Source organism: Columba livia, chromosome 25 (genome assembly GCF_036013475.1).
Source record: "Columba livia isolate bColLiv1 breed racing homer chromosome 25, bColLiv1.pat.W.v2, whole genome shotgun sequence".
In the NCBI taxonomy this organism is placed as follows: Eukaryota; Metazoa; Chordata; class Aves; order Columbiformes; family Columbidae; genus Columba; species Columba livia.
Genome location: NC_088626.1, coordinates 254,284 through 281,930, shown reverse-complemented (window position 1 = coordinate 281,930; position 27,647 = coordinate 254,284). Strand labels below are relative to the sequence as shown.

The window sequence follows — 27,647 nt, the reverse complement described above, 5'->3', positions numbered from 1 at the left end:
AAGAGGTGCCCCTGGAAGCTTTAGATGGGAAACAGGAGAGGAAAGCAGGGCAGAAGAAAGGATAGAGGGTGGCAGAGCCCCAGCGCCTGTGAGTCCTGCAGAGGCAGAGCTGGCCCTGGGCAGGGCCAGAGCTATAACCACAATGTACCTTGGCCCCCAGACCGTCCCGGTGTAGGATGGAGTATTTAATGAAGTGATCGTCCTCAGCCTCCAGGTCTTGGGGCTCCTGCAGGGAGCCCTCCAGAATCAGCTCCTCCTGCTCCTGCCTGTCACCCGTGTCACCGGGGCCCAGCTGACGCACCACCTTCCGGATGACCTGTCGGGACCCGCACAGCCAGACATCACAGCCGGCCCCAGGCACCAGGCTCCCTCCTTGCCCAGCCCGGCCCTGACCCGCTCGTGGCACGCAGCCTCCATCCCACGCGCAGGGGCTGGCCGGAGAAGCGCCGTGACCGTAACTGAAGATGGAGGGACATGGGTGCCCTGCACGGGCCCCTGGCTGCAGGGACGAGCACGGCGGCCAGGCAGAGGGGACAGGAGAAAGGCGGCAGCATTGCCCTTGCCCACACCACGCCCTCGATCACTCACCTTCCTGGTGATGATATTGCCATGATCATCTGTGAACTGCTCCTCAGTCACCTGCTCTCCAGGGAGGTGAAGAACTTCATTCCCCTGCAACGACAGGAGGGATTTCAGGGGGGTGAGGGGAGCTCCTTTGCAGCCAGAACAGTACATGTGATATGCACCCCATGGCCTCTGTCTCCTGCCCTGCCCTGTCCCTTTACTGGTCTCCTCTGCATCTGCCCCAGGGCTGCTCCCTCAGCTCCCTGCTCGTTACCTTCACGAGGACGCGCCGGCGGACGACTCTGGTGGAGAGAACCTCCTCATCGTCCACCAGCCCCGGGCTCTCCCCGAGCTCCTTGTCCAGCTCACGGTGGGCGTGTTTGAGCAGGAAGCACACAGAGCCCCTGACGATGTGCATGACGTTCTGGCAGCTGACCAGGAAGAAGGCCAGCAGCACCAGGGCGACCAGCAGCTGGGCCAGGAAACCCCACATCCTGCAGCCGCACGCGTGTCCTGCGGGTCTGCGCCCACCGCTCAGCGCCCAGCCATGCCGCCTGGCTGGGGCAGGCAGAGCCGCCGGCGCCGGAGCAGCCCTGCAGGTCAGTGCCTGGCTCTGCAGGAGGACGGCTGTAACCCCGCGGCAGGACGGCTGTAACCCCACGGCAGGACGGCTGTAACCCCGCGGCAGGACGGCTGTAACCCCACGGCAGGACGGCTGTAACCCTGCGGCAGGACGGCTGTAACCCTGCGGCAGGACGGCTGTAACCCTAGCTGCCGCTGTGTGGGCGGCGAGAAGGCAGCGGGCAGGTGGGGCGTCCTTTGGGCTTGCAGTGTCTGCCAGTCATGAGGCCAGGGCTGTGACAGCACCACCCATCCCCAGCTGGGCAGTAAACAGGACAGCCCTGTCCCCCTTTGGCGTCAGCTTGCCAACAACCTGTCTTCCTAGCTGTGGTGGTGCAGTCCCCTATCGCAGGACAAATGAAGCCCCAGGATGGAGCCAGGAGCTCGGGGCACCACCGGAATCGCACGTGACTCAGGGGACACACAGCAGAGCCAAGTGACCACATCCAAGCGTGGCTGTGCTGCTGGGACGGCTGCGCATGCCTGGCCGAGGACGGCATTTGCCTTCCCCTCATACCTGCTGGCTCTGCGCGGCTCTGGCGGGACGCCCACCGCCCCGCCTGGCCCCCACACCAGCTCTATTTCTGGCTCCAGCAGGCTGCTGGGCCAGCGACTAGGGCAGATACTTGATAAGGAAACAGGCAGGGAGGTTGGCTGCGGGCTGGGTTATAAATGGAGAGCAAGAGCTCAGGTATCAGGCACAGCAGCTATTCTGGGCTGAGGGGCACCCCCAGGGGCAGGGAGCACCCAGGGGGCTTGTGTCCCTGCCAGCCCCCGCTCTGCCCGGCTGAGGCAGGCTCAGGGAAGGGCTGTCCACAGGCTCCGCACCTCCGGTGGGGCCAGGTCTCCCTGTCTCACCCTCACCTGGCCAAAGCAGCGGCTGTCTGCCTCCTCCCGCCAGCCGCCCGCGGGATGCTGGGGCTGCCAGTTGCTGTCCTCAGCGGAGCTGACTCGCATCAGCTCCACGGCCGGCACCAGGACCTGCTCTTGCTCCTGGCCCTGTGCCCCGGTGGCCATGGTGTGCGTTGGGAGCAGCCTTCGGGTGACCCCCTCCTGCCAGGAGCCCGCTGTCAGGTCCTGTAGGCAGGAGATAAAGGAGCCTTCTGCATTCCAGTCCCTCAGCCTGGGCACCAGAGAGGGACAGGGACAGGGAGAGAGAGACAGAGAGAGAGAGGCAGTCAGCTTGGCCTGCAGTGCTGTCCCCAAGCACCAGCCTTGCTGTGCAGCCACACGGGCACAGCCTGCTCCACCACGCATGGGGCTCCCAGTTCGCAGCACTGCTGGGCGCCCGGCACAAGCAGCACAAAATGCAGATGCGCAAAGGGCACAGGCTTCCTCCCTGCCATGCTCCCTGCCCACCCCACAGACCCAGCGTCTATGGCAGGACAACTTTAGGGACCCCAGGGGACCAGTGCCACAGGGAAGCAGAACACAGCCCAAGCTGAAATGGCTCTGGGAAGCACAACCCAGGGCCTGGCTGTCTGCTGGGGTCCCTGCCGGGTGCTCTGCCAGGAGCCCCCAAGAGCATCTCCAGAGAGGTGCAAGGCACTCAGCCCGAGTCGCTGCTCTGCCTGCCGGGAACAACTGGGCTCCGGGTCTGGAGACCAGCCGAGAAGCAAGCAAAGCTGGGAGAGCATTGCCGCTGGCCCAGCACAGGGCAATAGCTGTCAAAGCAGTTCTGCTCCCCTCCTGCAGCCACCACGGCACCCCAGGTCGCAGTACCTGTCTGCACTCCCCTCCACGACGTGGCTAACGGTGGGTGATGCTGTGATCCTGGCTTGCACCTTCTGCTGAACTGAAACAAAAGAGACTTCACTCTCTGGGTCCTGCTCCCCGGTCCCTGGGTGGTGATCACCGGCTGGCATCTTCCCCTCTGGCCTCTGCCCCTCCTCCTGCTCTAGAAGGTCAATCAGGCCATTCATGGCATCTGAGTCCACTGTGTCATCCTCAACCAGGTCCATAGAGCCCATGTGGTCCGGGCCATGCGCATCTGCTAGAAGTTGCCCCGGAAACCGGCCTTCGCTTGTGGCATCCGAGTCCTCGGCCTTGCTGCACTCCAGAGAGGAGTCCTCAGCTGTCACCAGCGAGGGGGTGAGTCCCGAGGACCACACCTGCATGTCGGACATCTCCATCAGGGCGTCCTGCTCAGTGGCAGCCATGGGGATAGCATCCATGATGGCCACCTCATTCCAGTACTGGTCGGCACGCAGCGGGGATGGCAGCGTGTAATGCAGGGAGGCAGGGGACAGCAGCTCGTCCTGCAGCGAAGCGTAACCTATATGGGCAGACAGAGGCGACACCTCCAGCAGCCGTCTCACACACACAAGCACAGCAGGGCAAGACGGGAAACAGCCTCCGGGAGGGTGCATATCCCAAGGACAGCACTGGTGATGGCACAGACCCCGGAGGCTGGGCTGAGCAGAGCTGTGCTCGTGGCAGCTGCTGCCTTTGCAAGGGCCCTGCAAGTGCTGCTGTGCCTTCTTTGGAGTGCTGGGGCTGGTTTGGGCAGACCTGGGGCTGCCTGCTCCCTGTGGAGAGCAGGTCAGGACTCCACATGATGCCCCATCTGCACTGCAGGACACGGTGCCCTCTTTGCTATTCTGCTCCATCAGCCCCCAGGTCCGTGTCCACAGCCCCCATCCAGCATTGGTCAGGTGGCCAAGTCTGGCAGGCACTGACTCCCAAAGTCAACCCCTCTCCATGGCACAGAGGAGCAGGCTGGAAGTGGCACCATGGGCAGGGAGGGAAGCCTTGGTACATGTCATACAACTCCGAGGCCCTGCGGGACGCAGTCAGGGCCCTACAACCCTATTGGTGTCTCTGGGGCTACAAGCAGTTGTCACGTCCTCATCACCCAGGGCCACGTGCACAGCCCAGGTATACCGATATGGACAACAGCCAAGCCAGGCACTCCCACCCGCCAGTGCCTTTGCTCAGCCTTTCTCAGCTCTGAGCCACTAGCCCTTTTTCCACCCAGAGAGATCAGCGGAGAACCTGTCCTGCTCCCCGGGCAGCCAGGGATTGCAAGCCACAGCCGAGGCACGGAGGACAGCTGGGACACCAGCACGGGAAGGGCACCGCACCCCTGAGCAGACACCTTGCTGGGGAACAGCCATGCAGTGACAGCGAGGGAAGGAGCGCAGGGCAGCACCACAGGAGAGGGGCTGGGGTGGCTGCCTGCAAGCACGCCAGCCATGAGGGGGACAGTCCCTGGTGACATGCAGTCGCTGGAGCAGGATGTGGCTCCCGGAGGGCTCAGCTGAGGTGGAGACAGTGGAGACAGGCAGTGGAGGAAGATGAGAGAAGGAGAGGCCAGGGTGAGCTCAGAGAAGAGAGGTGACAAGAAGTGACCCGCAGGAGTGCCTGCACCTGATGGCGCTAGGTGGCATGTTTGAGAGAGCAGAACAAGGGGAGAGACAAAGAGGAGGAGAGCGATGAGCCAGAGCTGCACGAGCAGCAGCTCAGTGCTGCAGCAGCACACAGTCCTGCCCCTACCCGCTGCGCTGGCTCCCCAAGGGCACACACTGCGGCTGACGCTGTGTCCCTGCACCCTCGCACAGCTGGCACAGCCGGCCACCGCTCAGCCAGTTCTCACTGGTACATCAGGATAAGGAACATGTGCCCACCCCCACGGGAGAGCTTCTGCGCAGGTGGTGTGGCAGCGCCAAGCTTCCTGCAGCACAAGCCCCGGTGAAGGGGCCACGACTGTTGGCAATGCCTTGTGCCCACTGAGCTCCCAGCTGCCACCAGCACGCCCTGGTCAGGCAAGATGTCAGACCCGACCTGTCTGCACAGACTCGGCCCCAGGGCCCTCCTGCAGCCCCTGTGAGCAGCCAGGACTCACCATTCATCTGGGATGGTGACAGGGAATAGTCTCTGTCCGTGTGGCGCCAGCTGCCCTTCAGGCTGCGGCTCTGCCGGCCAGAGCCCTCCAGGGTGTTCACAATCTCACTGCGGTCGATGTTCCTCAGCGCTGTGTACAGGCTCTCGACTGTGGGGGGAAGCCAGTGTCAGCAAATGGGTGGCTCTGGGAACACAGCCATGCCACAGACACTCCAGGTGTGCATGAACCGGTGGTGTGAAGCCAGGCAGGGACCCGGAGCCTGCACATGCTGCTCTGCACAGCCAGCCCTGCCACCTCCGTGCCTGTAACAGGGCACCACAGATACTCACTCTTGATGCTCTTGCCCTCGCGGCTGACCCAGAGGTTGAGCAAGGCCATGCTCTGCTCCAGCAGGGAGTTGGGGTTCTCCACACGTATCCTGTTGATGTCATCTACCCCAAACTGCAGCTCACGTGCCAGCTCTGAGGGACACATCACATTTCAGCATTGCACCAGGACCCAGCTTGCTGGACAGGGCAAAGCACATTCACTGCACCCTGCAGCATGTTTCAGCTTTCCAAGGAGGGCTGTGCACCCTCAGAGCCATCAGGTGTGGACTTACCAGCCCAACTGAGGCCCAGCTGTTCTGCTATGTCAACCATCTTCTGGTCTGCCTTGTCCGTGCTGCTCAGAGAGCCTGGAGGAGAAGAGGGAGTCACGGCTCTGGCTGCACAGGGGCCTGCATGGGGGGGGCGGGGGATGGGGTGCTGGCTCAGGGGTCTCGCAGCCTGAAAACCCTCAAGGAAAGGAAAGCTGCCACGAGTGTGAGTGGGACAGGGTCAGTCCAGCACTTCCACCAGGCTTGGGCACTCCAAGCGCAGGGGGTGAGAGGGCTTGAACGATTCCAGCAGGCTGCGTACCGAAACTGGTCTCGCTTAGGATACTGTATCGCTCCCGCAGGGACAATGGTGTCAGCGTCCTCCTCCGTTCCTCACTGCCGCTGCCCTGCGAGAGTGGGGACAAACTAAGGGGTCACCAGCTTGAAAAGGAGGCAGCAGCTCCACCCTGGCAACACTGCTTCTCCACGGCCCCAGAGCTGCATGGCGTGGGCATGGGGAACAGCTGAGGAACAAACACTGAGGGCGAGAGCTGCCTCCTGTGTCCGGGGGGAGGGACGGGCCCCCCAGCCCCTCCCAGAGACCCGGCACTGACCTTGGTGCAGGGTGGTATGCTGATGTTCAGGTGGCATAGCACGTGCTGGAGGTCCTCGTACTTCATGGCCTTGCGCAAGAAAGACAGGGAGCCACTGGCTTCCCGGCTGCTGTCCCGAACCTGAGCACGGAGAGCCCAGTGAGGTGCACGGGCAGAGTTGGGGCACAGGGACCCCAGGCACAGCCCAGCCTGCACCCTGCCGTTACCTTGATGGGGATGGCGAGACGATTCTCCCGGAAGGACTGGAAAAGGAAGGTCCGGGGCTGAGTGGCCTTCTTGACAGGCACCAGGTTCCCTGAGAGCTCAACGTGCAAAGGCATCCCCTCCACCACCTGGCAAGGGACAGAAAACAGGCTGAGACCCTGTGCAGAGCTGCTTCCCCGAAAACACCAGCTCTCCTACCCAGGCCAGGGCCAGGCCCTTCCACCAGCATCAGCCTCTCCTTGCTTGGGCAGCCCTCTCCCGGCTGCCTGCCACATGCTGCTGGGGACAAACCTCGATGTCCCTGCTGCGGGCCACCTCCGTGAAATTTTCATGCTGCTCTAAAGTCTTGTCGACTTTGTCATCAGTCATGCAGTAGCAGCGCAGCCGGCCTTCCCGCGCATCGTTCATCTTGGCAAACACCACAAATTTCGCCATGTAGGGCACGGCTGTCAGCTCCTTGTACAGCGCTGTGGCGAAGTGCACGGCCTCGGCGGTGCGTGGGCAGTCGGCCAGCCAGAACCTGCGGGAGGGTGGCTCAGCGTGCGCGCGGGCACCGCGAGAGCTGCCCCCACCTGGACAGCAAACTGCACCGCAGAGGACGCCCCAAGAGCACGGGTATGGGAGCAACAGGTGTCCCCAGATGAGCACACGCTCGCCGAGGACTCACCTGGCAGACACATTGGTGGTGAAGTGAGCACACTCGTTTTCATAGACCAGCTTTGTGGTGCCTGTTATGTCTTCCCACTGGGCTTGGGCTGTCCCTCCTGCGGCAGAAAGCAAGGGTGAACATGCTGCCTTTCCATAAGCGCGGGCTCTGCTCTGTCTCCACCACCATGACCTTTTCCTTAGCTCCAAGGAGCTGCATCCCACTGAGGCAACCCAACCCCATCAGAGAGCACACATGCCTGCGCAGCAGGGGTTGGCAGCCTCACCGATCACACTGCACAGCAGGCGCAGGCTGGTGGTGTCACCCTCGCCACTGTCCCGGGGATTGTCCTTCCAGGATGGTGGCAGAGGGATGCGGAGGCCAATGGGGCGGTGGAACTTCCTCCGGCGCGGCTCCACCGTGACAATGGGGCTGAATGTCGCCTGGTTCCCCAGCAGCTTGGTCACCAGCTCATCAGGCACGGGCTGCGCCTGTGGGCAGCACAAGGGTGGGCATCAGGTCTGGTTTCCCCTGCCTTGCAGGAGCCCGGCTGGGCCCCAGGCCAGGCTCTCCCGGGCTCACCTGCAGGGCCAGCCTCACTCTCTTCGTAACAGCCGCGTCTGGGAAGGTGGCCTGCACCATGGGGACCAGTGTGCTCTTCAAACACCCTCCCTCGGGGCCGATCATGTCACAGTCCTGGCAGATCCGGGACATGACCACAAAGTAGAGAGGGAAGTCGGTGGTGATGATGCGGCAGACCCTCTTCTTCTCCAGATCCTCCAGGCTCTCCAGCTCTGCAAGGGCAGCACAGCCACCAGTGCTTGCACACCGAGTCTACAGCTGTCACCCACACATCACGCTCAGCCCCGTCCCACCAGCCAGGATGGCAGCAGCCCTGCCTGTGGAGAACCGCAGGGTGCCGAGCCTCTGCCTGCCCGGTTGCTCACCCTCGTCCATGCCACTGAGCAGCTGGTCCATGTAGCTCTCCTCATAGCGGTTGCGGTGCTCCTTCCAGACAGAGCCATTCTCGCTGCGCAGCACCACCAGCTCGCGGTCCCCTCGCCCGTAGGAGGCAAAGTGTGGGATCTCCACAATGACAGGGCTGCAAGTGGGAGAGGAAGGAGGCTTGCAACCACGCACAGCTGCCAGAGGAAGGCAGGACTGCTCGCACTCCTCTCTCTGGGAAATGGGGTTCTGTGCCTGGCAGGACCATGCTGGCCAGGGCTTTTCCTGCCCCAGCACAGTCAAACGCTCCGTTATGCCGGAATGACCCACCGCAGGAATGTGCTGTGCCTGGCTGCAGGAGGGATGTCTCCTGCACCAGACGCCCAGAAGCAGAGATGGGCAGCGGTGTTGCCCCAGCTGGCAGGGACTCCAGAGGAACCCAGATCCAACCCCAGTCCCGAGGGATGGTCCTGACTGGGCAGCACTATCTGCTTCATTCCCAGCTGCACTCACCTGAGGAACTGGGCTCCGGCAGGACCCAAGGCGATGATCCGGCTGGCCAGACCCTCCTCCTCAGCCAGCGGTGGGGGTGCAGGCAGCTTCTGGGGCTTCACCAGGCGGCAGGTGATGCGGGTGGGTGCTGCGCAGGCACGGGGTGGGATGACCACACGCAGCCCGTGGTGCCGGCTGCCCCGCATGGAGCCGCCACGGGCGTCCACCATGAAGCTCACCAGGAACCTGGAGCAGACACAGGCATGGGCAGGTGGGTACCTCGCAGCTGACCCCTCACAGAACATGTGTGTGCCGCACAGGCTTAGCACTCACCCTGTGTGCACGGGGCTGGCCACCGGGCTGATGTTATCCGAGGTCTCAGTGGCAGGGCTGCTGGGGATCAGGGAGTCCTCGTCGAACTCCTTGGAGGGCTGTGCAAGGCAGGGAAGAGCCCCCATGGGCACAAGGTCCTATTTGGTTTGCTGAGCCTGCCCACTCCTCCACAGTCTCGCTCCCGGGCAGTCCCATACTACCAGGTCCATCCCCACTACCCACCCCACATGTTGGGTCTGTGGTGATGGGGGCCTTCCATGGGCAGGGAATGCCAGGGGGGCCATGGCAGGCTGTGTCCCATGCTCACCTCCTGTGGGGACACCGAGGGTGCATGCAGCAGGCTGACTTGCTCAGCTTCTGTCTCCAGAGGTCCTACCTGCTCAGTCTCCTCTGCTCCCGTCACCACAGTCTCAGGTGGAATGTAGGGCACCTGTAGGACAGCTGGAGACTCCACCCTGGTAGGAGAGGGCAGTGACAGCCACTGAAGTGCCAGACCTGGGCCCCTCAGTCCCCTGCTGTCCCAAGGTTATCCCAGGGCTGCTGGACGAAGGCAAACTCAGAAGCGGATGATGAACTTGTGCAGGAATGACACCGACCAGCTTGGCTTGCTATGCTGGCTGGCGGCGTCTCATTGATTGATTCCTTGCCCAGAGCTGTCCCTGTTCCGGTGGCACCCCAGCCCAGCACCAGGCTGGCCCTGTGCCCCATACCCACTCTCTTCCCACCATCCAGTGCCTCTTACGTTTGCTCTAGTGTCGTTGTGGTCACAAACTCCAGCATCTCCCTCTTGCCCTCCTGGTCCCTGGGCTCGGGTGTCTTTGGCTTTGGTGCGACCAACTCCTCCTCTGAAACAGAGAGCTGGCTCAGCATGCAGAGAGGCAGGAGGACAAGGGACCACAGACACCCAGCCCTTGCTCCTCTGAGCTAAAGCCAAAGCCCATCTCTTCTCCCACTGTTGGCCACATACACTTGTCCCCTGGGTCTCAGCCCGCCACGGTGCGGCTTTGCCCTCTGCCAGGTGGGGTCTGTGGCCGGGACAGGACCCATACTGTGGGTCAGCGGGACAGGAACTGCGGTGGCTGTCAGGAGCCTCAGCTCCTGATTAAGCTGTTTCCCACAGCACTGAGCACAGAACAGAGCCTGCTGGGGACACCCTGATGCTGGGGACAGAAGTGTAGGCAGGGCTGGGGACGTGGGACAGATGCCTTAACACTGCAAGTGTATCTGCACACCCCCGTGGAGGCAAAGCACAGCTGGTGCTGCCTGCCGGCCCAGCTAACACCTGCTAAGGAGCTCACTGGGGTTTGGCACTCGCCATTGCCCCATGGGAGTGGGTCCAGCACCTCCCAAAGCAGGAGAGCCCCAGTGATGGGGAGGGGACCATACAGCATGGGGACCCTCGAGCACTCAGGTTCATCCCTGCCTGGCCAGGACAGCAGCGGAGTTTGTCACAGAACCGGGCCCCTCTGCCGGCCAGGGACAGGGCCTGGGGCTGACGGGGAGCCAGGGCTCCCCCCATTCATGCAGTCACACCACAGCAAGCAGCACGGACACGGATGGGCAGGGTGGGATGGCAGCGCCTGTGCTGGGCAGCACGAGTCCCACAGCAAGGCTCAGCAGATGGACGTGGCGTGCGGATGGTTAGTGGCCATGGGGTGGAATGGGCCATTAAGCTGGGGCAGGGGGACACATTTCATACCCATTACTGTGACATGAGCAGTGCCTGCAAAGTAAGAAGAGGCAAATGTGAGGTCTTGGTGGGAGGGAGCAGGAGTGGACCAGCTGCATCTGGCTGGGAGCTGACACCACCAGCAGGAGCAGGGCATGGTGGGGGCTTCTGCATGCCTGAGGGCTCTCTGCACACTGTCCCTTAGGCATGGGACCACGGGGAGGTCCACACATATCCCTCCTGCATGGCACCGGGAAGCACCTGAGCCAGGAGGTGCCACTGCGGGAGTCTGGTGTGTTCCTCCCGTCCCCTCTGCAAGACCACGGTGAGGCCGTGCAGCTCTCCACCCCGCCTGGCAGGAACACCAGTGCCCGTCCCCACATCTCCAGGATGGTGTGATCCAGCTCCGGCCCCTCACCTTCATCCTCCGACACATCCAGAATCTCGTCTACAGTCTCTGGGAAGCTCATGCGGTGCTTGTCACCGACTAACTGCGGGAGCAGAGTGGAGTCAGGGGAGGCCAGCCCTTCGCCGTGCAGCCACCCGCAACGCCCCCCTCAGGCCCAGGGTGGGCAGCCATCAGCGCCAGCCCCGCCGCACCATCAGCGGTGTCCAGCTGCACCGGCACAGCCTCTGCCGCAGGCAGGGCCACAGCTGCTGCCTTCACCCACTTGCCCCAGCCCCAGCCCTCCTCCAGAGTCCTGGTCCCAGTACCCAGGGCCTCACCGGGATGTCGGTTTCCTCTGTGACGATCTTGAGCACATCTGTGACAGAAATGTAGCCAAGCCGCCTCGCAATGGCCAGGGGAGTGGTGCCGTTCTGTGCAGGGAGGAAGGACTAGGTCAGCAGCAGCCGCGGGGAAGCCCGGTCGGGCACCTGAGCTTGCTGTGGGGCAGGGAGGTGTGGGCGAGCGCCGTACTCACTGTGCTGATCTCGTTGGGAGAGGCACCGTGCTTCAGCAGCAGTGTCACCACGTCCGTGTGGCCCTGCTGTGCTGCCTGGTGCAGAGGGGTGTAGCCCAGCTGCAGGGGAGGACAGAGGGTGCTGCCATCGGTTCTGGGAGTCTGCTGCCCCAGAAAAACCCATGGGCTTCACACTGTGCTTCATGTCTGGAGCACGAAGGTGGCTGCCTCCTCCCCGGGGTTAGCAAAGCGTTCTGTAGAACCCAGCGCTTGCCCGGGGCTGTAACTGGACTACAGCAGCTTCCAGCCACGGAGACGGGAGCGCTTGGGGCAATGCAGGAGGGAGAAGTGCAAGCAGGGATGGAGGCCAAGCCATCCACATCCACACGCATGCTGTTGCCCAGTCCCTGAAGCACAGGGCATCGCTGTACCTTAGTCTTGGCGTTGACATCAGCCTGGTGCTGCAGCAAAAACTTCACCAGCTTGATGTTCCCATAGTGGCTGGCCACATGCAGCGGGGTGTAGCCCATCTGAAAGAAAAGACCAGGTCTCAGCCTGCCTTCAGAGGTGCCTCGTGCCCTTCTGGCTCGGGTATGCGCATCCCATGGGCAAACCCTCCTGGGTGAAGGAAGGGGCACGTGTGCAGGTGCTGCCTGAGGGCCCAGGATCAGGGCAGAGGGTTGTGCAGACCACACCACATTGTGCCAGGGGCGCAGGGGTGAGCTGTGGGAGTACACAGGGACCATCCCTACAGGGACGTGTGGGAAGAAGAGGAAGAGTCTCCAAGACACAGACAAGATGGTGAGGAGAGACTCTTGCACAAAGAAAAGCAATGCTCCTCCTGCAGCAGGCCTGGAGGTGATTCCCTCATGTATTTCACCACAGCCATGGTGAATGCATTACTTTACCCTGGTCGTGGCATCCACCGTGACTCCATGTTTCACGAGAACATCAGCTACTGGCACATGCCCCTCTTGGGCCACGAGATGGAGAGGGGTCAGGCCGCTCTGCAAACAGAGGAGGTGTCAGCACAGTGGCAATGCCATCGCTGTAGCTCTACCAGCAGAGACTCCACGTCAGGTCTCCGGCACGGCAAACTGACCAACACTGTGCGCTGGTCAGCAAATGCAGGGAGGCACCTGGGCCTGGACTGCCAGCACGTCCAGCCTGACAGGACATGCAGGGACAACTTACCTTGTTGCCAAGGTTGCCGTTGGCTTGTTTGGAGAAAAGCAGTGCCACCATGTCTGCGTGGCCCTCCTGGGAAGCCAGGTGTAGGGGGGTGACCCCCTGCACAGACTCCGCGTTTGCAGAAGCCCCATACTGCAGCAAGCTGCTGGCCACCTCCATCTGGTTCTGCTTGGCAGCGATGTGCAGGGGGGTGTACCCATTCTGCAGGGAAAGAGAGGCTCATGGCAGCGCTCAGAGCCTGGCGAGGAGACCAGCAGGGGCAGAAGGTGCCACCTTGCCTCTCCAGGCCAGGTCTGCCCTTCCCACTTGCCTCCAGAGCTCAGGGACACAGGCTCCCACCCCAACCATCTGCCCGACAGCAACGAGTCATGACACTGAGGCCCAGTCCCACTCTTCCAGCCAAGTCAGCGCAGGGGTTTCAAAGACCACCTGCTTCAGGTCTGACTGGTGCTGGCCGTCCTGGAGTTTTCCTCACATTAATTTCTACAGCGGCATTCAGCCACCTGGAGCTGTGAGAGGGCAGGGCAGACAGACGCCTCCTAGAACGTGTCTGTCTGAGGCGTGGAGCAAAACTCGCAAGATGCAGGATTAGTATTCAGGCAGAGACTGCAGAGCCTTGAGCACCGCCTTTGCTGCCACGCCGCAGGAGCAAAGCAGCTGGCAGACACCCTCTGCCTGGGGTGACGCGCAGGCTGTTGGTGACGCAGAACAACAGGGGACTGGCGCTGGCACCGGCTGCTCCTGACGCCAGCCCGGCAAGTCTGCCGGCAGCGGGCGCGGGGGGAGCGGGGAGGGCCAGAACCAGCAGCCACTTGGCTGTTCTGAGGATACAGCTCCTACAAACAACGTGGAAATGGAGGCTGCTGGTCTGCTCTTTAAGGAGATGCTCCCCATGCCCAGGCGGAGCAGGGCAACTCTCACGAACTCGTGGGTTTTCTGACTCTCCCGGCTGCATGCAAACATTTGTGTGTGGTTTCCCAAACTGCCAGACTGCAACTCTGCTTGGCTGGGCTCGCCATGGAAACACATCCCTGAGCAACAGCCACAACTTGCTGCTGTCAGGGACTGTTCCTGACACAGCCCGTCTGCTGGAGCAGAGCAAGCACCTGGCACCCTGCATGTCCCTCCTGCTGGTGCAAGGGACAGGTGGGTGTGAGCAACGGGCACAGAGAGTCCCAGGTACACTCCCTGAGTGGCAGCTTGAGGGGCAATGCCAGCCCCAGGCTGACACACATGGGACACAGGACACCTTCCCACAGACACCCAGGCCAGCCTTACCCAGGCCGAGCTGTGTGGGGAGCTCCCCTTGGGTAGCAGCAGCTTGACGATCTCCAGGTTGTTGTGGTGCACAGCCACGTGCAGCGGCGTCAGGCCGTTCTGGGGACGGGGAGAGGGCACAGAGAGGTAAGGCAGAGCCTCTCCCCGTACCACACCACTCCTCCCACTGCCACAGCCACAGGAGCAACACTCACCTTCCCTGACGCATTGGGGTGAGCATCGTGTGCCAGCAGCAGCTCTGCCACATCCACCTTCCCGTACTTGGCTGCAACGTGGAGAGGGGTAAATCCTTTCTGAGGAGAAAGGCAGCTCATCACAGGGTGCACAGGGATGAGCAGAGCACTGGCGCATGTGCAGGAAGCACTCCTGCGGCACAGGAGGAGGCTGTCCCTCCTGTGACAGGGACACTAAGCTGCCAGCCTGCCCAGCCAGGTCACACCTTCAGTGGCAGTGGCCGCAGCATCCTACCTTGGTGATGCAGGTCTGTGAGGCCCCCTTCTCGAGCAGGGCCAGTGCCGTGTCCACGTGCCCCTCTCTGGCAGCTATGTGCAGGGGCGTGTGCCCTGCCGTTGTGGCCAGGTTGGGGTTGGCGTTGTTCTCCAGCAGGAGTTTGACCATGCCGGTGTGGCCGATGCGTGCAGCACAGTGCAGAGGAGTCTGGTCATCCTGCAAGGGAGGCAGAGCAGCTGTTTTGGTAGACCTGGACCAGTCCCTTGTTTACCAGGCCAAAGCTGTTGCACAGCCCGTGGCAAGCTGGGCTCTGAGCAGGTGAGAGTGAAGAAACCAGCACCAGCTGTGCACAGAGCTCCACTATTGCACAGGTGCTCTGTATCTACCTTGGCCTTGGCATTAGCTTTGGCTTTGTTCTGCAGCAGGTACTTCGCCACATCCGTGTGCCCGGCTCTGGCTGCCATGTGTAGGGGTGTCTCCACTTTCTGCACCAAGGACAAGATAAAATGGTGAGGCTGCACGAGGGGATATGCCTTCTCTGAGCACAGTGCACACCACCTTCTCTGGCCCCTGTGGCTTCCTCCTGGCAGCACAAAGCAGGGGGCACCAGAGATCACTCAGGGGAGCAGAGCAAGCAGGACTCACGCAGTCCCCACCTCCTGCTGGACCCCAACATGCTGAGTTCCCATGGGCCCAGCCAAGGTGGGACTCACCACATTGGACACGTTAGGAGAGGCTCCACGTTGCAGCAAGGTCTTGACGATGGGCAGGTGCCCCATGAAGGCGGCCACGTGCAGGGGGGTCAGGCCAGACTGTGGAGAGAAAAGGGCCAGGAGCCAAGATGGGGCTGGTGGCCTTGCAAACTTTTCTTCCTGCCCCCTCCGCCCCTGCCCTGGGCCACGTGCCAGCACAGAGGCAAACTCTGTGTCCCTAGCCTGTCCCCAGCACCCTGTCAGATAAGCTGAGGGGAACGCAGAGAGGAGCAGGCTGTGGGGAGATGCTGCCAGGCTGAACAGGTCCTGAGCTGCAAAGGATCTCAGCCATAATGAAGAAGGTGCCTGGGGACCAGCAAAGCCAACGGGGCCACCATCCCCTGCAGTGCTGCCCACCCACCTACCTCTGTGACGGCGTCGATGGAGGCCCCCGTCTTCAGCAGCAGCTCCATCACCCGGATGTGGTTCTTCTTGCAGGCAATATGGAGGGGTGTGAAGCCATTCTGCAGATGGACAGGTGGACAGTCATTTGCGAGGATGACCTCCCTGTCCCCTGCCCCAGCCCTGCTGCCCCTCCTCACTTACCAGGGCTCGGGCGTTGGGCTTGGCCCCCTTTTCCACCAGCAGCTTGGCCACGCGGTGGTGGCCGCAGTGCGCGGCCACGTGCAGCGGTGTCAGGTGGTCCAGGGTGATGTCGTCGATCTCAGCGCTGTACTGCAGGAGCAGACGCACACAGTCCAGGTGGTCGCCCTGTGCTGCCATGTGGATCGGCGACAAGCCGTTCTGCAACCGTGGAGCAGGCACTCAGGGCAGGGCTGGGAGGGGACCAGGCATCCCGCCCGGCCCCAGCTCTGGGGCAGAAAGGATGGTACATTCCCCACGGTACTACCAAGGAGAAGCCCCGAAATCCCTGACCAAGACCTACAGGTGAGCAACGCTGAGCAGAGGGCAGGGCCCGAGGAGCTGCTGCCATGGACAGGCTGTCCCCAGGCCACCCCCTCCTCCCTTTGAAACATGCAGCCCCCAGGCAAAGGGCTCCGGCTAGCGCCGAGGAGGGGGTCAGGAAGCTCCTTGTTCCTTGGCAGGCCAAAATCCCAGCCCCAGCACCGAGTGGCATCCAGCAACTGTGCAGAGCTTGTGGCAGCCCTGTGCTGCCCTGGGAGCTGGCGCCAAGCACAGCCTCACAGAGCCCCATGTGTACCTTGGTTTTGGCTTGAATGGCAGCCCCATGGTCCAGCAGGATCTCAGCAATTCGCACATGTCCATTGCGAGCTGCACAGTGCAGAGGGGTCAGCTCGTCCTGGGGAGAGAGAAGGGTCCGAGGGCTCAGCATGGGGAAGGGCAGGGACTTTGGTTTTGTCTGCAAAATAAGGCAAAACTGAGCCTGCCCTCAGCCCCCAGAACACACCGACTGTAGCCATGCAGCCTCCTCTCACCACCACGTGCACCAGCAACAAACCTGGTCCATTCCCTCAGTGCATGAGGGACCTTCCCTCACACACCCAGCAAGATGTTCTCAGGGTATGCGCTGGGCAGCGCTCCCAGGGCGCAACATGGTCAAGGAGGGAGGTGGCCCATGTACTTGCTGGTGATGCAGAATTCTCACCTTGGTCCTCGTCTCTATCTGGGCGCCGCGGTCCAGCAGCAGCCGTACCATGATGATGTTGCCCCGGCGGGACGCTATGTGCAGGGGAGTGATCCCATTCTGACAGAAGGAACAACTGTCTGTTAGAGAGAGCAACCCCTTCTCTTTCCCCCATGGGGCTGCAAGGAGGCACAGGGTGAACAAAAGAGAGAGGGCAGGGGAGAGCTAAATCCCAGGAACAGCGTCAGGGAACAGCTTATTTTGCAGTGCTGGGAGAGAGATGTCTGCTCCTCCAGTGCGGGGCAGTGCCAGTCCCAGCGCCCCCCCACGCTGCGCTCACCTGGGGTGTGAAGTTGACGCTGGCTCCACGGTTCAGCAGTAACTGGGCCACACTGAGATTCTCGTAGTGGGCTGCAATGTGCAAGGGGGTAAATCCAGTCTAGGGGAAAGAAGGAGGGGTCAGCCCAGCCAGACACATGCTCCCTGCTGAGAAGTTGGATAAACACAGCATACCAAGCTGCTGTTCTCCCTGGGGATGTGGGAGAGCTCCCAGAGACAGGACAGGAAAGCCACACACCTTGGAGAGGACGTCGGCATTCGGGTCATTCTGCAGCAGCACAGCAGCGGTGCGAGTGTCATCGTTGCGGGCTGCGATGTGCAGGGCAGGCAGGCGGACCTTACCCTTTGTCCCGTAGTTGATAAGATGAGCGACCACGTTCTCATGCCCTTGCTGCAGAGCCACAGCTAGTGGCGTGAAGCCATCCTGCCAAGGAGAGGCAGGTGAGAGGGGGAGAGCGGAGGAGCCCCGGCAGCACCCAGCACGTCCCACAGCGGCCCCGACCAGCAGGGCGCTGGGCTCCTCCCCAAGGACCTCACCTCCGTGGCTACATTCTGGTTAGCTCCGTTTTCCAGCAAGAACTTGACAACTTCCAGATGGTTTTCCTGCGCTGCCATGTAGAGGGGTGTGAAGCCTTTCTGCAAACACAGGGCCTTGCACATCAACACACCCCCAGCTCACTGAACTGGGGCAAAAGCAGACACAGTGTGGGTGGGAAAAAGGAAAAGGGCAATGGTGGAGTAAGCAGAGAGAGCTGGAGCCCAAGGCTCCTCACATCCAGAAAGAATCAGCTGGAGAATCTAAGTCCTTATTAATAAAAAGAAAGAAAAGCTTTTACTTCAGAGTAGGATTACTAAACTGAATAAAAACTACAGCAGTTATATATATACATGGCAGAATCCATTTGCACGTTAAGAAACTTACAAACCCTAAATAAAACTGGAGTATGTATTTACAGGTAGATATTTAATTTTGTATTGAAAAGAACAAGAAAAGTTGGAAAATTGGCTCGTCTCACACTCTTGTAGATTATTAAGGTGGGTTTCATTTTTAAATGCAAACACACTCGTCTCTTTTTCGGGAGGCTGGCAGAGCAGCCCTCGCCCCTGAGCAGAACAAGAGAGAAACTGTAAAGGGCTGATGAAGCGGCCATGCCAGGCACAATTCCCACCACAGAGACACCACTGTCACGCTTTCCCCACTCCGGCCCAGGTCACTGTACCTGTGACTGCGCGTTGACGTTGGCCCCATAGTTCACCAGTTCCCGGACCACGTCCTGCTGTCCAGCCAGGGCAGCGATGTGCAGAGCTGTGTTTCCCTTCTGAAAGACACCACAGGGCAGCGGCTCAGGGGCTGGAGCTACCCTTCCCATTTGCTGGCCAAGGAAGACAGTGATTTAATCTAATCTCTCCCTGAAGCTCCTGGCAGCACAGGCTGTGTGCATGGTCAGGTTCTGTGCATCTCCAGCACTGAGGGATGAGGAGGGGAGGGAGGATGGGGGAGCTGAGCTGGCAATCTGCAGGCAAAACTGCGGTGTGTGCCCTGATAGCCAAGGCATCCCAGCAAAGCTAAGGGATGATAAGCAGGCTGGAAAATGCATACACAGGCTCTTCTGCCTTGTGCCGTTGGGTGGTGTGGCAGGATGCCAGACTCTGCTTCACGTCCCAAGTCCTGTCAGAGCACTGGGGAGGTGGCAAGCCAGGCCCTCCTGCTCTCACAGCCCTTCAGATGGTGCTGGAGGCTGCTCATTTGCAGCCCTGCTTGCTTGTGTAGTTGTCTCACTCGTCACCAAGGAAGAACCACACCCCGCCATGATGATGCAAGGCAAGAATTTGTTATTTATGGAGCACCAGAGCTCTGCAGACCCGCGACAATGGTGCCAAGGCCCTCGCCGTGCTGCAGCGCACAGGGGCTGCCCTGGGGCTGCGAGGGCTGACCGGAGCCAGCAGCCAGGGCCAGAAGGAGATGCAAATAAAGACAGCAAAAGTGTATGTTGTGACCAGACTCCCTTGTCCCCACCTTGGTCGTTGTCTCCAAAACGATCTCCTTGTGCAGCAGCTCCACCACCATTTTCACGTGGCCCTCCTTGGAGGCCAGGTGCAAGGCGTTCAGCCCATTCTGGAGGGAGCAAAGGCGGGAGAAGGGCATTAGTCACCAGCTGGGGCTCTCTGGAGGACCCCCCACTCTGAGCTCCCAGTTTAAGAGCTTCCAGCCCAGCATCTCCCTCCCGGTGTTGCAGCCTGCCCAACAACAGCCCCGTCCTGCAGGCCGGGCTCAGAGGTCGGCTTTGCTCCCTCAGAGTTTAACTGCAGCAAAGGGTGCAGAGAAAGCATTGGCTGTGCCCCTGCTGAGCTCTACCAGCTCCAGGAAGCTCCCAACTGAAGTGAGTTCTCAGGGAAGCCGAGTTTAGCTCCCCTCTTCCTACACATGGAACCTGAGCACTAGGAGCCAAGGGCTGGCCAGTGCCCTCGTCACATCCCTGCACTGTCACGAGGTGTCAGGCCAGTCAACACCCAACGCAGAGGCTGCCAGGACAGCTTGTGCTCCATTATTTCTGACACCCTCTTCCTAAACGTGAACGAAAGGGCTGGGATATTTGCTGGCAAGGAGGTTAAATGCAGGCAGTTCCAGATATCACTTTTTCCCCATACAGGAAACTTCCCCTGTCCGTCAGGTCTCCCGGCGGGGGCACCGTGGGTACCCACCGCGCGCAATGCCGCCAGGCGGCACGGAGCCGCCAGCTCCCCAGGGGCACAGTCCCGCCCGGGCGCTCCACCTCCCAACCATTTGCTCCAGCTACTGCAGAAGGTCACTGCTTCCTCCCTGCCTGAATATGGGTAGGGGACCAGAAAATGCCCTGGGAGGCTCCTGTTCCAGTCCTCAACACTGCAGTTATGCTTAGAACAGCCTCAAGACCATTATCATACTGGAAAAAGGTTTTTCACCCTGTCTCACTCAAAGCACCAGCTATCCAGGATCACAGCTGAGGAATCACAGATTCTTTTGCTCATCTCTGATTACAGCAGAAAGAGCAAAAGCCTAAAAATCCACTAGCTCCATCAGCACACCAACTCCAAAGTCGCCTAGAGCACAAAAGGCCTGCTTCCACAGGAAAACGGAGCGGGAACCCTGTAACACATACAGGACGGTCGCCAGGAGGAAGCGCTGCCCACCCAGCTGCGTTGGCTAAGCCACACCTACACAGCCCCATGGGGATGGTCACCGACACCCTCGCCGGCGTGAGCCCACACACTGGCTGTGTTGTCACAGACACACACACACACTTTTTCTCCGTTACACTCATGAGACACATGCCTGGAGTGCAAGACCACGGGTGCTCAGTTGCTCTCCTCAGCACATATGCCCTTTTACGGAAGGGATTCATAAATAACCTTTTGAATGCTGAAAGCCTGTGAAGAATCATTATCCTCTGGCCTTACAGCAATAAGCACAGTGTTTGCAGAAGATAGTTTCCCAGCGGCCCATCGATATTTCTGCTCCAGGAACAATACAGGCTGTTTTGCACATTTGCTTTGGCTTGACAGCTCATCTGACCCAAAACCATCACAGGATGTGCTTAATTTGAAAGGTGCTGTACTCCCCTTACTAAGTGCCGCAGATGCTTCCCAGAAATCCCAGTCACTGGCTGTCACCGTGACAGCCACAGCCCTACAGGAAACCACAGGCAGCCTGCACCACGGCCGGACCGTGCCCTGTGCTGCCCACCCCGACACCGGCGCTCCCGGCGCCCGTGCGCTTGCACAGCGCTGCTCCCCGCTGCCGAGGCCCCGGCAGCGAGAGGCGCTCATCCTCAGGGCTCCAGCTCCTCCTGGATGAGATGGGAACGTGCAGGAATTCAAAACACGAGAGAGGTGGATGATGAAGATGCCGATGCAGATGGCAACAATGAAGGTGCTGACACCAGCGGGAGGAAGATCAGATGGCATGTCAAGGTCTCTGCACTTGAGTAAGAATACAGGGCCTGTGGGATAGGTCTGACCACATATATCCCTCTTTATTCTATACAGGACATGTGAGGTTGGACCTTTCCCACAGGTCTGATATTCCTCAGAAGGAAACCCCAAAGTGCCATCTAACTTCAGGGAGATGGCAGGAACTAGTGCACAGACGTCACTGAAAAAAGTGCCTCATGCTGCTGTAGCTACAGGCTCCTGGTCAAGGTGTCAAATCCCCTCACCAGCACTAGAAATCTGGCTGGAAACAGGACTTGCAGACAGTCAGTGGAGACAGCTGATGACTGACCGTCTCTCTGGGCAGGAGCCCTGCACGGTACCCATCAGTCAGAAAAGAAAAGGAGATAGTGACGTTTCATGGGGGAACCCGTCTGCAGCAACTGCGTCGGACACTGCAGTGCACAAATCAGTAGGTCTGAACTGTGCTGGGCTTTGGGACTTGATACTGAACCAGGTGAATACACATTTGTGCTACCTGCTGAGTCAGGCTCCCCAGCATCAGTGCTGCTCTGGAAAGGAGCCGACAGCACGGTCTGTCTGTCCTCTGCCCAGCTCGAGCCCCCTGAGCCTCTCCCTACAGCATCCGTCCCGATCCAGCTGAGCCACTTGCATTCGGTGGCTGCGCAGATGCAAGATGTTCTGTCAGTCACGTGCAAACAGCTCCGCGGTGCCCGCAGCTCTCCTGTCCCGGGCAGAGCTGTCTCTGCTCTGGGCTAGGGCGGCTCCACCTGCCCAACACCTCCCAAGCCACCAAGAGTGGCCTTTTGCAAACATTCTCACGTGAACTAGAAGCAGTACCAGAAGCCCCATGGGTGTCACCTACCTGATTACAGGTGTTAATATCTACCCCATTCCTGAGGTGATCCAAGGCTTTGTCTAGATTCCCAGACCTTGCAGCTCTCAAGAAGCTCGTTGCAGCATCGGCCTTAAAGAAAAAAAACAAAAATCGTAAGACGCAGAGTCCTCCCATTCTCCCCCATCACCAGCACAGGGCCAGCTCTTCACGCGGCCGCAGAGACCAGGACTACGGACACCAGTCAGGTCAAGGTGGGACCTGCTGGACAGACTGAGGTGCCCCAAATCAGGCAAGAAGCAGCAAGGCTGGGACCTGCACTTGGGGTGGAGCGTATCCCGATACCGGGGCCAGAGAGCCACGCGAGGTCTGCAGCTCGTCCCAGCACCGCAGGCGGGCAGGGAGGGAACTCTGCGGAGACTCCTGCAGCCGCGGCAGCCTCCCTTGGCCAGGGAGACACCTCTGTGTCCTGGCCGAGAGGCTGCAGCGATGGCCGAGGCACCAGGGACAATGACCCAGCTGGGCGCCCCACAGCCAGGGAAGTTGCAACTCTCTTTTCCAGCAGCACAAGGCTGTGTCTCCCTGCACCACTAAAACCCAGCCAGCCCAGGCGAGGCACAGCAATACTTCAAGCAACGCTATTTAGCAGTGTAAGGCAGCAAATGAAGACCATGGAATGGCTCACCAGAAGCTGGAAAACGGAGTGGAAATGCAGTGACATGGCTCTGTGAGGCTGGGACCTTGGACTGGTAACTGTGAGCTAGTGCCTGCCTGGTAGGCCCAGCCCAAAGGGCTCTCTGCAGCAAAGAGCCATGAGATGTCCACGGCAAGGGCACAGGACACACTGCCTTCAGCACTAACAGAAAATCAGAACCTCTTTTGTGCCCCTCATGCTGGGACTGACCAAGGGTTCTCCTGTGCCATGAGTGCCTCCATCCTGCCGTGCCAGGCCATCCCATGGTGCTGGTCTGCGGAGCAGCAGCCGGACCTGGGGGGTGTCTGGACAGGGGCTGGAGCAGCACAGCCGCAGAGGGCAGCACTGGAGGCAGGACCAGGCAGGACAACGCACTGCACGTTTCAGGGCTTCTCCCTTCCCTTCTCTTTGCAGCCTCAGCCGTTTGAATCTGGACTTTGGAGCAGCACAACTCAGCTGCCTTGCTATCCCCGCAGAAGGAGGGCCCGCAGTGTGTCCTGACCCACTGTGCCAGGCACACTCTGCAGGGCCAAGCTCGGGCTCCCGCGGCAGTGCCGGGTGCCACGGTCCCCTCTGGGGCAGAGGGACAGGTGGCGGAGGGCGGCCCCGCCGTGCCCTGTCCCGCTGCACGGCCACCACGTGCGGGGGGAGCACGTGCTGACGGTGCATGCCAGCTGGCTCCGCTCGCTGCCACCTCAGGGGAGAGCCCTGTCCACCTGGGCAGAGCCCCCAGATTCACCACAGAGCTTTGTGGAGGGCTGCGAGCACAGAGGAGACGCGACGCGGCAGCTCCGTGCGCCGCTCACACGGGATGATAAACCCTCAGGGGCAGGAAGCAGCACCAGCGCTGTGCTTACAAGTGCATGTTGGCGCTCTGAGCCCTGCGTGCTGCCTGGGGTCTAGCGAGAAAACACTGACAGCTTCAAGCAACAAGTTGAATGCAAAGAGCTTTTCCAACTCCAGACCCTGCTAGAAGCCTCTGCATCTCAGGTCAGGATCAATGACGAGGCAGAACCTTGGCGATGCTGCTGGCATGCCGGCCACAGGACAGACCTTCGACAGAAAACCCCTTGGAAAGTCAAAGCACAGCTCAGCCGGGCTCATCCACCCCTGGGACACACACGGAACCGCGAAGATTAAAATGGTAAAACTCTACAAGCTCCAGCAGCAAAGGGGCTCCTGAAGCCCCAGCACGCCCTGCACAGAGACTGTGGGCAGAAAGCAAGCAGAAAAGCACAGCGGAGGGCTCCGTGGGCACGAAGGACAAGCGCGTTGTATACTCACAGCCACGTCTGGACCGGACCTGCCCTTTCGTGCTGCCATAGTCCGGCACTTCAGCTGAAACCTGAGCCTGGTGTCCCCTCTCTCCCTCCTTGGTTACCTACTCCCCAGCTTTGAGAGAGCCAGTAAGTTACATTGCATTCTATCTAAAAATACAGGCTCCCTCCTCGCTCCAACGCAGACGCTGCAGGGATCGCCAGGCGCTAATGGAATTTGTTCATTTTCTCTCCATTATTGTGTCAGACAGGATATTTAATACAAGCTGCCTCCAGAAAGCAGATGACTGCTGCCAAGGGCAGGGAGCGGGTCAGAGCTGCAGGTACCAGCTCGGGCGCAGCAGAGGAAGAGCAGCCCCACAGCCGTGCCCCGGAGCCCCGCGTTTCACAGGTAACACCTGCCACCGAGGGCTCACGGTTCCCTCTCCACTCCCGCATGCTGGGGGCTGCACCTTGGAGAATGTGCTGAGGCTGGAGCGCTCCAGAGGGCCCGCTCCTCTGTGCTCCCCACGCTCAGCGTGCGCCTTTTGGAGGTGCACAGAGATGCGGGACTTCGGACACCAGCGGTCAGACAACACGTGCAGCCAGAGAAGGGAAGCTCAGCTCAAATGGTAAAAGCAGAGGAAATGGCTCTTCCGATGTCAGTGTGCGTGTTGGGACTGCCTATCTGCCACTCAGGGCATTCGTTCACAACAGCTTGCTTTGCTTTGGGGTGTCACAGAGATCAAGAAAACACTTAATTAGCCAGGGAACTGAAACATGGACTAGGTCACTGCCATCTCCTCAATTTCAGCAAAAGGGAGCAATGACAGTAAGAAATGCAGAGACCCTATGGACACAGGTAGATGTGTGTATCAAAAAGATACACACGCACATCCCAGTCAGCACAACACCAACATACCTAAACACACACACACTGCACAGTTACCATCCGCTAATAAGCACCATGTGTAGCATGGGCAGCCACTTGCACCTCCCGGTACTTGTACACACATGCAGTCACTTGCTACCTGTGCGCCCCAGGATACACGGTAACTGCCTCCAGATGCTGAAGGAGCTGTTCCAGTGAAGAAAATAAAGTGCCTCACTTGGCATTGTGTATCTCTTGCACTCTTACGTGGCTGCTAAATCCTACACACAGGTCTTGTGCTCCACAGACTTCTGGACATTCAATTGCTGCCAGCAATGTCCTGAGGGATAAGCCTCAGATCTGCACTTTGCAAAATGCTCCAAGACCTTCTAAAGTAAAAAACATAGCAAAGCACAACAGGCTGTGCTTCTATTCTCCTTTTCTTCATTTTCTTTCAGGAAAAAGCTCCTGTTGTCTGTTCACAATCTGAATTTTTCCCTTTCCCTCTGCTGACCCTGACTGGAAACTTCCTCTGTCTCCATTCAGAGGTGTCTCCCTGCTCTCAAAGCCTGGCCCCACAGAGCATCGCTGCTGCTGGAGCATCCTGCGCCCTTCACACCAACATGGGAAGCCTGGACCTGACCAAGCCCACCACTTTGTAGCTGTGGGCAAGGCAATAAGAAAGGGGAAATCCTGCCAAACCAAAGGCTCAGGCCGTATTTCAAGGGCTGCAGTCAGGGGTTCAGTAATCCTGCTTTGTCTTCAGGCCGCGGTGGGAGTCCTGCTCTAATCTTTCCTGGCGGCATCTCGCTCTCGCTCCACCCAGGGAGGAGCTCCCACCAGCTCCTTCTGCACGTCGCTGATAACGGAATGGAGGGCCTCAGCGTTGCCTCCTTCCCGAAAGGCGGCCACGTTTGCCAGGACTCCGCTCTGTACAAGCTGCTAAATGCCACAAGAAGATGATTCCCAAGTGCAAATGAGTCCAAGGACTCATGCTGATCTCATGGTGTTTTCTGGGACGCCAAGACAGGCAAGAAGCAAGTCTGTTCCCCACTGGCAAAAGGCACACACACGTCCTGCTACGCTGCCCTCTTTACCCCATCTGCCTACTTGTCTATTCTATCTGCAGGCCTTCTGCTGGGGTGGTGAGGCAGCCCGGGCAGGGTCTGCAGCTCCTTTGCTGTCACACAGCACCCCGTGTGGGGAAGGGCTGAGCTGCTTCTTGCTGAGGAGCCCCGGGGGGGTGGGACCCCTTCGTTGCAAGGATGTGCACACAGGTCTGTGGGACTGCCTGGGGACGTGTCCGGCTAGGGACAGGGCCAACGATTCCGAAAGAAAGGGAGTGGGTGCCCTTTCCAACAAGTTCCCAGCACCGGCAGTTCCGGGGTGCCCGTGCCGCAGAGCCCCAGCCCCGGGCAGGCGGGCGGGGGCAGCACGCCTGGCCAGGCCTGCTGGGAGCCTCCCTGCCTGCAGAAACAAGTGTGTGGTGCTCAAAACCAGCTGATTCCCCGCTCCATTGCAAGGTCTGTGAGGACTAACTACAGAGAGGGAAACGTGGGGGAGCTTGCACTCACTGTGAGGGGTTTTTTTAAATGGGCTCTATTTTCTTCACTCTACCCAGATGTATCGCGCAGCCAGAGCTGCCCTGCAATTGCAACACGCAGCGCTACAGGGAATGCCCGGAGCCTCGGTCCTCAGCCACATCATCCAGCCCCTACCTTTGCCCTTTGCTGCTCTCTGCCACGTATCTTCAGGACGTCTGCTCTCACTGAAGAACAGTGCTGCTCTTAAACCAGACAAAAGGAATTTCAATGCAGACTTTGAAATTACGCATTACTTCCCATGCCTCAGGGAGCAAAGCGCTCTGTGGCAAACGGCAGCCAGACCCAGCGGTCAGCAGGTCGGGTCTGCTCTGCTGCTGAGCCACACGGCTGACGCGGAGGAGACAGGCGCTGGCTGTGTGTCCGTCCGGGACAACGCACTGAAACCGTTGCTCGGATGAAGAGCCATCAAAGAGGGCACACAGGGTCTCCCCAAGATGATCAGTGAACGTCAGGAAAGTTGAATCAGAGAGTCAACTCAGAATGCCCAGAAACAGAAATTACACTGTCGACCTTTAGAGGAACTTTCTCTCCTATCTGTATTCACATAAATGTGACACTCTCAGTGGTCCCTGCAGTGGAAGCGAAACCTACTGGCAGGTTTCTGCTCAGCACTCAGCAGAGCGCAGCGTGTCCAGAGAAGCCGCAGTAGCAAAGCCGCCGGCAGGCAGCAGAGCACGGAGAGCAGGCTGCCAGGCACGCACTGCAAACCCAGACGAAAGAGAAAAGCAAAAGCATTGGGAAAATTCATCAGATAAAAGGATAAATCCATATGCCCAAGACCTGTTCTCTAACCATCCTCGCCTCCGCCCATGTGATTTAGCACAGGTCCACAGATCTTAATAGGACTGGTGAGAGTCAAGGCACAGAAGGTCATCTCCAGAAGGCATCTGCCAAGCTAGTTTGTTCTCATTTCATGCACCAACGTGAGGAACCCCTTTGCCCATGCTCCAGCCAAGTGGAGATTTCACGATAGCCCTAGGCCTCCCCAGGGCATATACCACAGAGACCGATGGTCTATATGCCCAGCAGAGACCTCCAGACCCGGATGCAGCGGGAGCCCGACTGTCTTGCAGCAGGTGAATCGGAGCGTGCAGAAAATGAAGGATCTGCTCCTGTTCCTGTGGCAAGGGGCTGTTAGAGCTGTAAGAGAACCCAGCACAACTGGCAAAGGAGAAATCCCAAAGCAAAAGAAGGAGGGCCCCTGGCAGGTTTGGGGGAAAGGACGTGACTTGTCAATTAGCGCTTTGAAAGTACTGAAGAGGGGGAAGCTTTCAGGTGTAGGCACCAGACTGACCCCTCGACCATGTGCAATCCTCCATCCTCACATAATCATGAGTCGCTAGCTTTTGGAAAGCCCTTTTTTATGCCCTCAAAAGGAGGTGGTTCTGGGCTGTTGCTGGGGGCGCAGCTCAGGGCCAAAGTTAGCTTGGTCCCTGCTGAGCATATCCAGATACACGCAGCATCTACGCTGCCATTTGGCTCCGTCCTTC

The 27,647-nt window shown here is 59.8% G+C and overlaps 1 protein-coding gene and 1 long non-coding RNA gene across 25 annotated transcripts in view; one reads left to right on the top strand and one right to left on the bottom strand.

Annotated features, from left to right (window-relative positions):
* The window catches only part of ANK1 (ankyrin 1), a 48,246-nt gene that overhangs the window by 4,031 nt on the left and 16,568 nt on the right, over nt 1-27,647 (bottom strand). For 5 of the 24 annotated variants that reach the window (XM_065040740.1, XM_065040745.1, XM_065040747.1 and 2 more), the window contains 41 exons: nt 21,763-21,864; nt 18,985-19,083; nt 18,188-18,286; nt 17,505-17,603; nt 17,206-17,391; nt 16,969-17,067; nt 16,650-16,748; nt 16,245-16,403; nt 15,629-15,826; nt 15,448-15,546; nt 15,044-15,142; nt 14,717-14,815; nt 14,349-14,546; nt 14,075-14,173; nt 13,881-13,979; nt 12,606-12,803; nt 12,320-12,418; nt 11,843-11,941; nt 11,433-11,531; nt 11,236-11,346; nt 10,928-11,000; nt 10,540-10,563; nt 9,583-9,685; nt 9,148-9,295; nt 8,841-8,938; nt 8,529-8,753; nt 8,018-8,172; nt 7,653-7,864; nt 7,357-7,561; nt 7,092-7,188; nt 6,716-6,944; nt 6,427-6,552; nt 6,221-6,340; nt 5,929-6,013; nt 5,631-5,705; nt 5,359-5,490; nt 5,030-5,176; nt 2,908-3,460; nt 2,050-2,308; nt 589-672; nt 149-316 (listed from right to left, as the gene is read on the bottom strand). In XM_065040740.1, coding sequence (XP_064896812.1) covers nt 149-316; nt 589-672; nt 2,050-2,308; nt 2,908-3,460; nt 5,030-5,176; nt 5,359-5,490; nt 5,631-5,705; nt 5,929-6,013; nt 6,221-6,340; nt 6,427-6,552; nt 6,716-6,944; nt 7,092-7,188; nt 7,357-7,561; nt 7,653-7,864; nt 8,018-8,172; nt 8,529-8,753; nt 8,841-8,938; nt 9,148-9,295; nt 9,583-9,685; nt 10,540-10,563; nt 10,928-11,000; nt 11,236-11,346; nt 11,433-11,531; nt 11,843-11,941; nt 12,320-12,418; nt 12,606-12,803; nt 13,881-13,979; nt 14,075-14,173; nt 14,349-14,546; nt 14,717-14,815; nt 15,044-15,142; nt 15,448-15,546; nt 15,629-15,826; nt 16,245-16,403; nt 16,650-16,748; nt 16,969-17,067; nt 17,206-17,391; nt 17,505-17,603; nt 18,188-18,286; nt 18,985-19,083; nt 21,763-21,864 — 5,757 coding nt within the window. The other 19 variants (XM_065040743.1, XM_065040758.1, XM_065040749.1 and 16 more) reach the window with 16 other exon arrangements.
* Nucleotides 23,339-26,289, top strand: LOC135576342 (uncharacterized). The gene is made up of 3 exons (XR_010467992.1): nt 23,339-23,832; nt 23,951-24,094; nt 26,175-26,289. It is a non-coding gene; the product is annotated as an uncharacterized LOC135576342 (long non-coding RNA).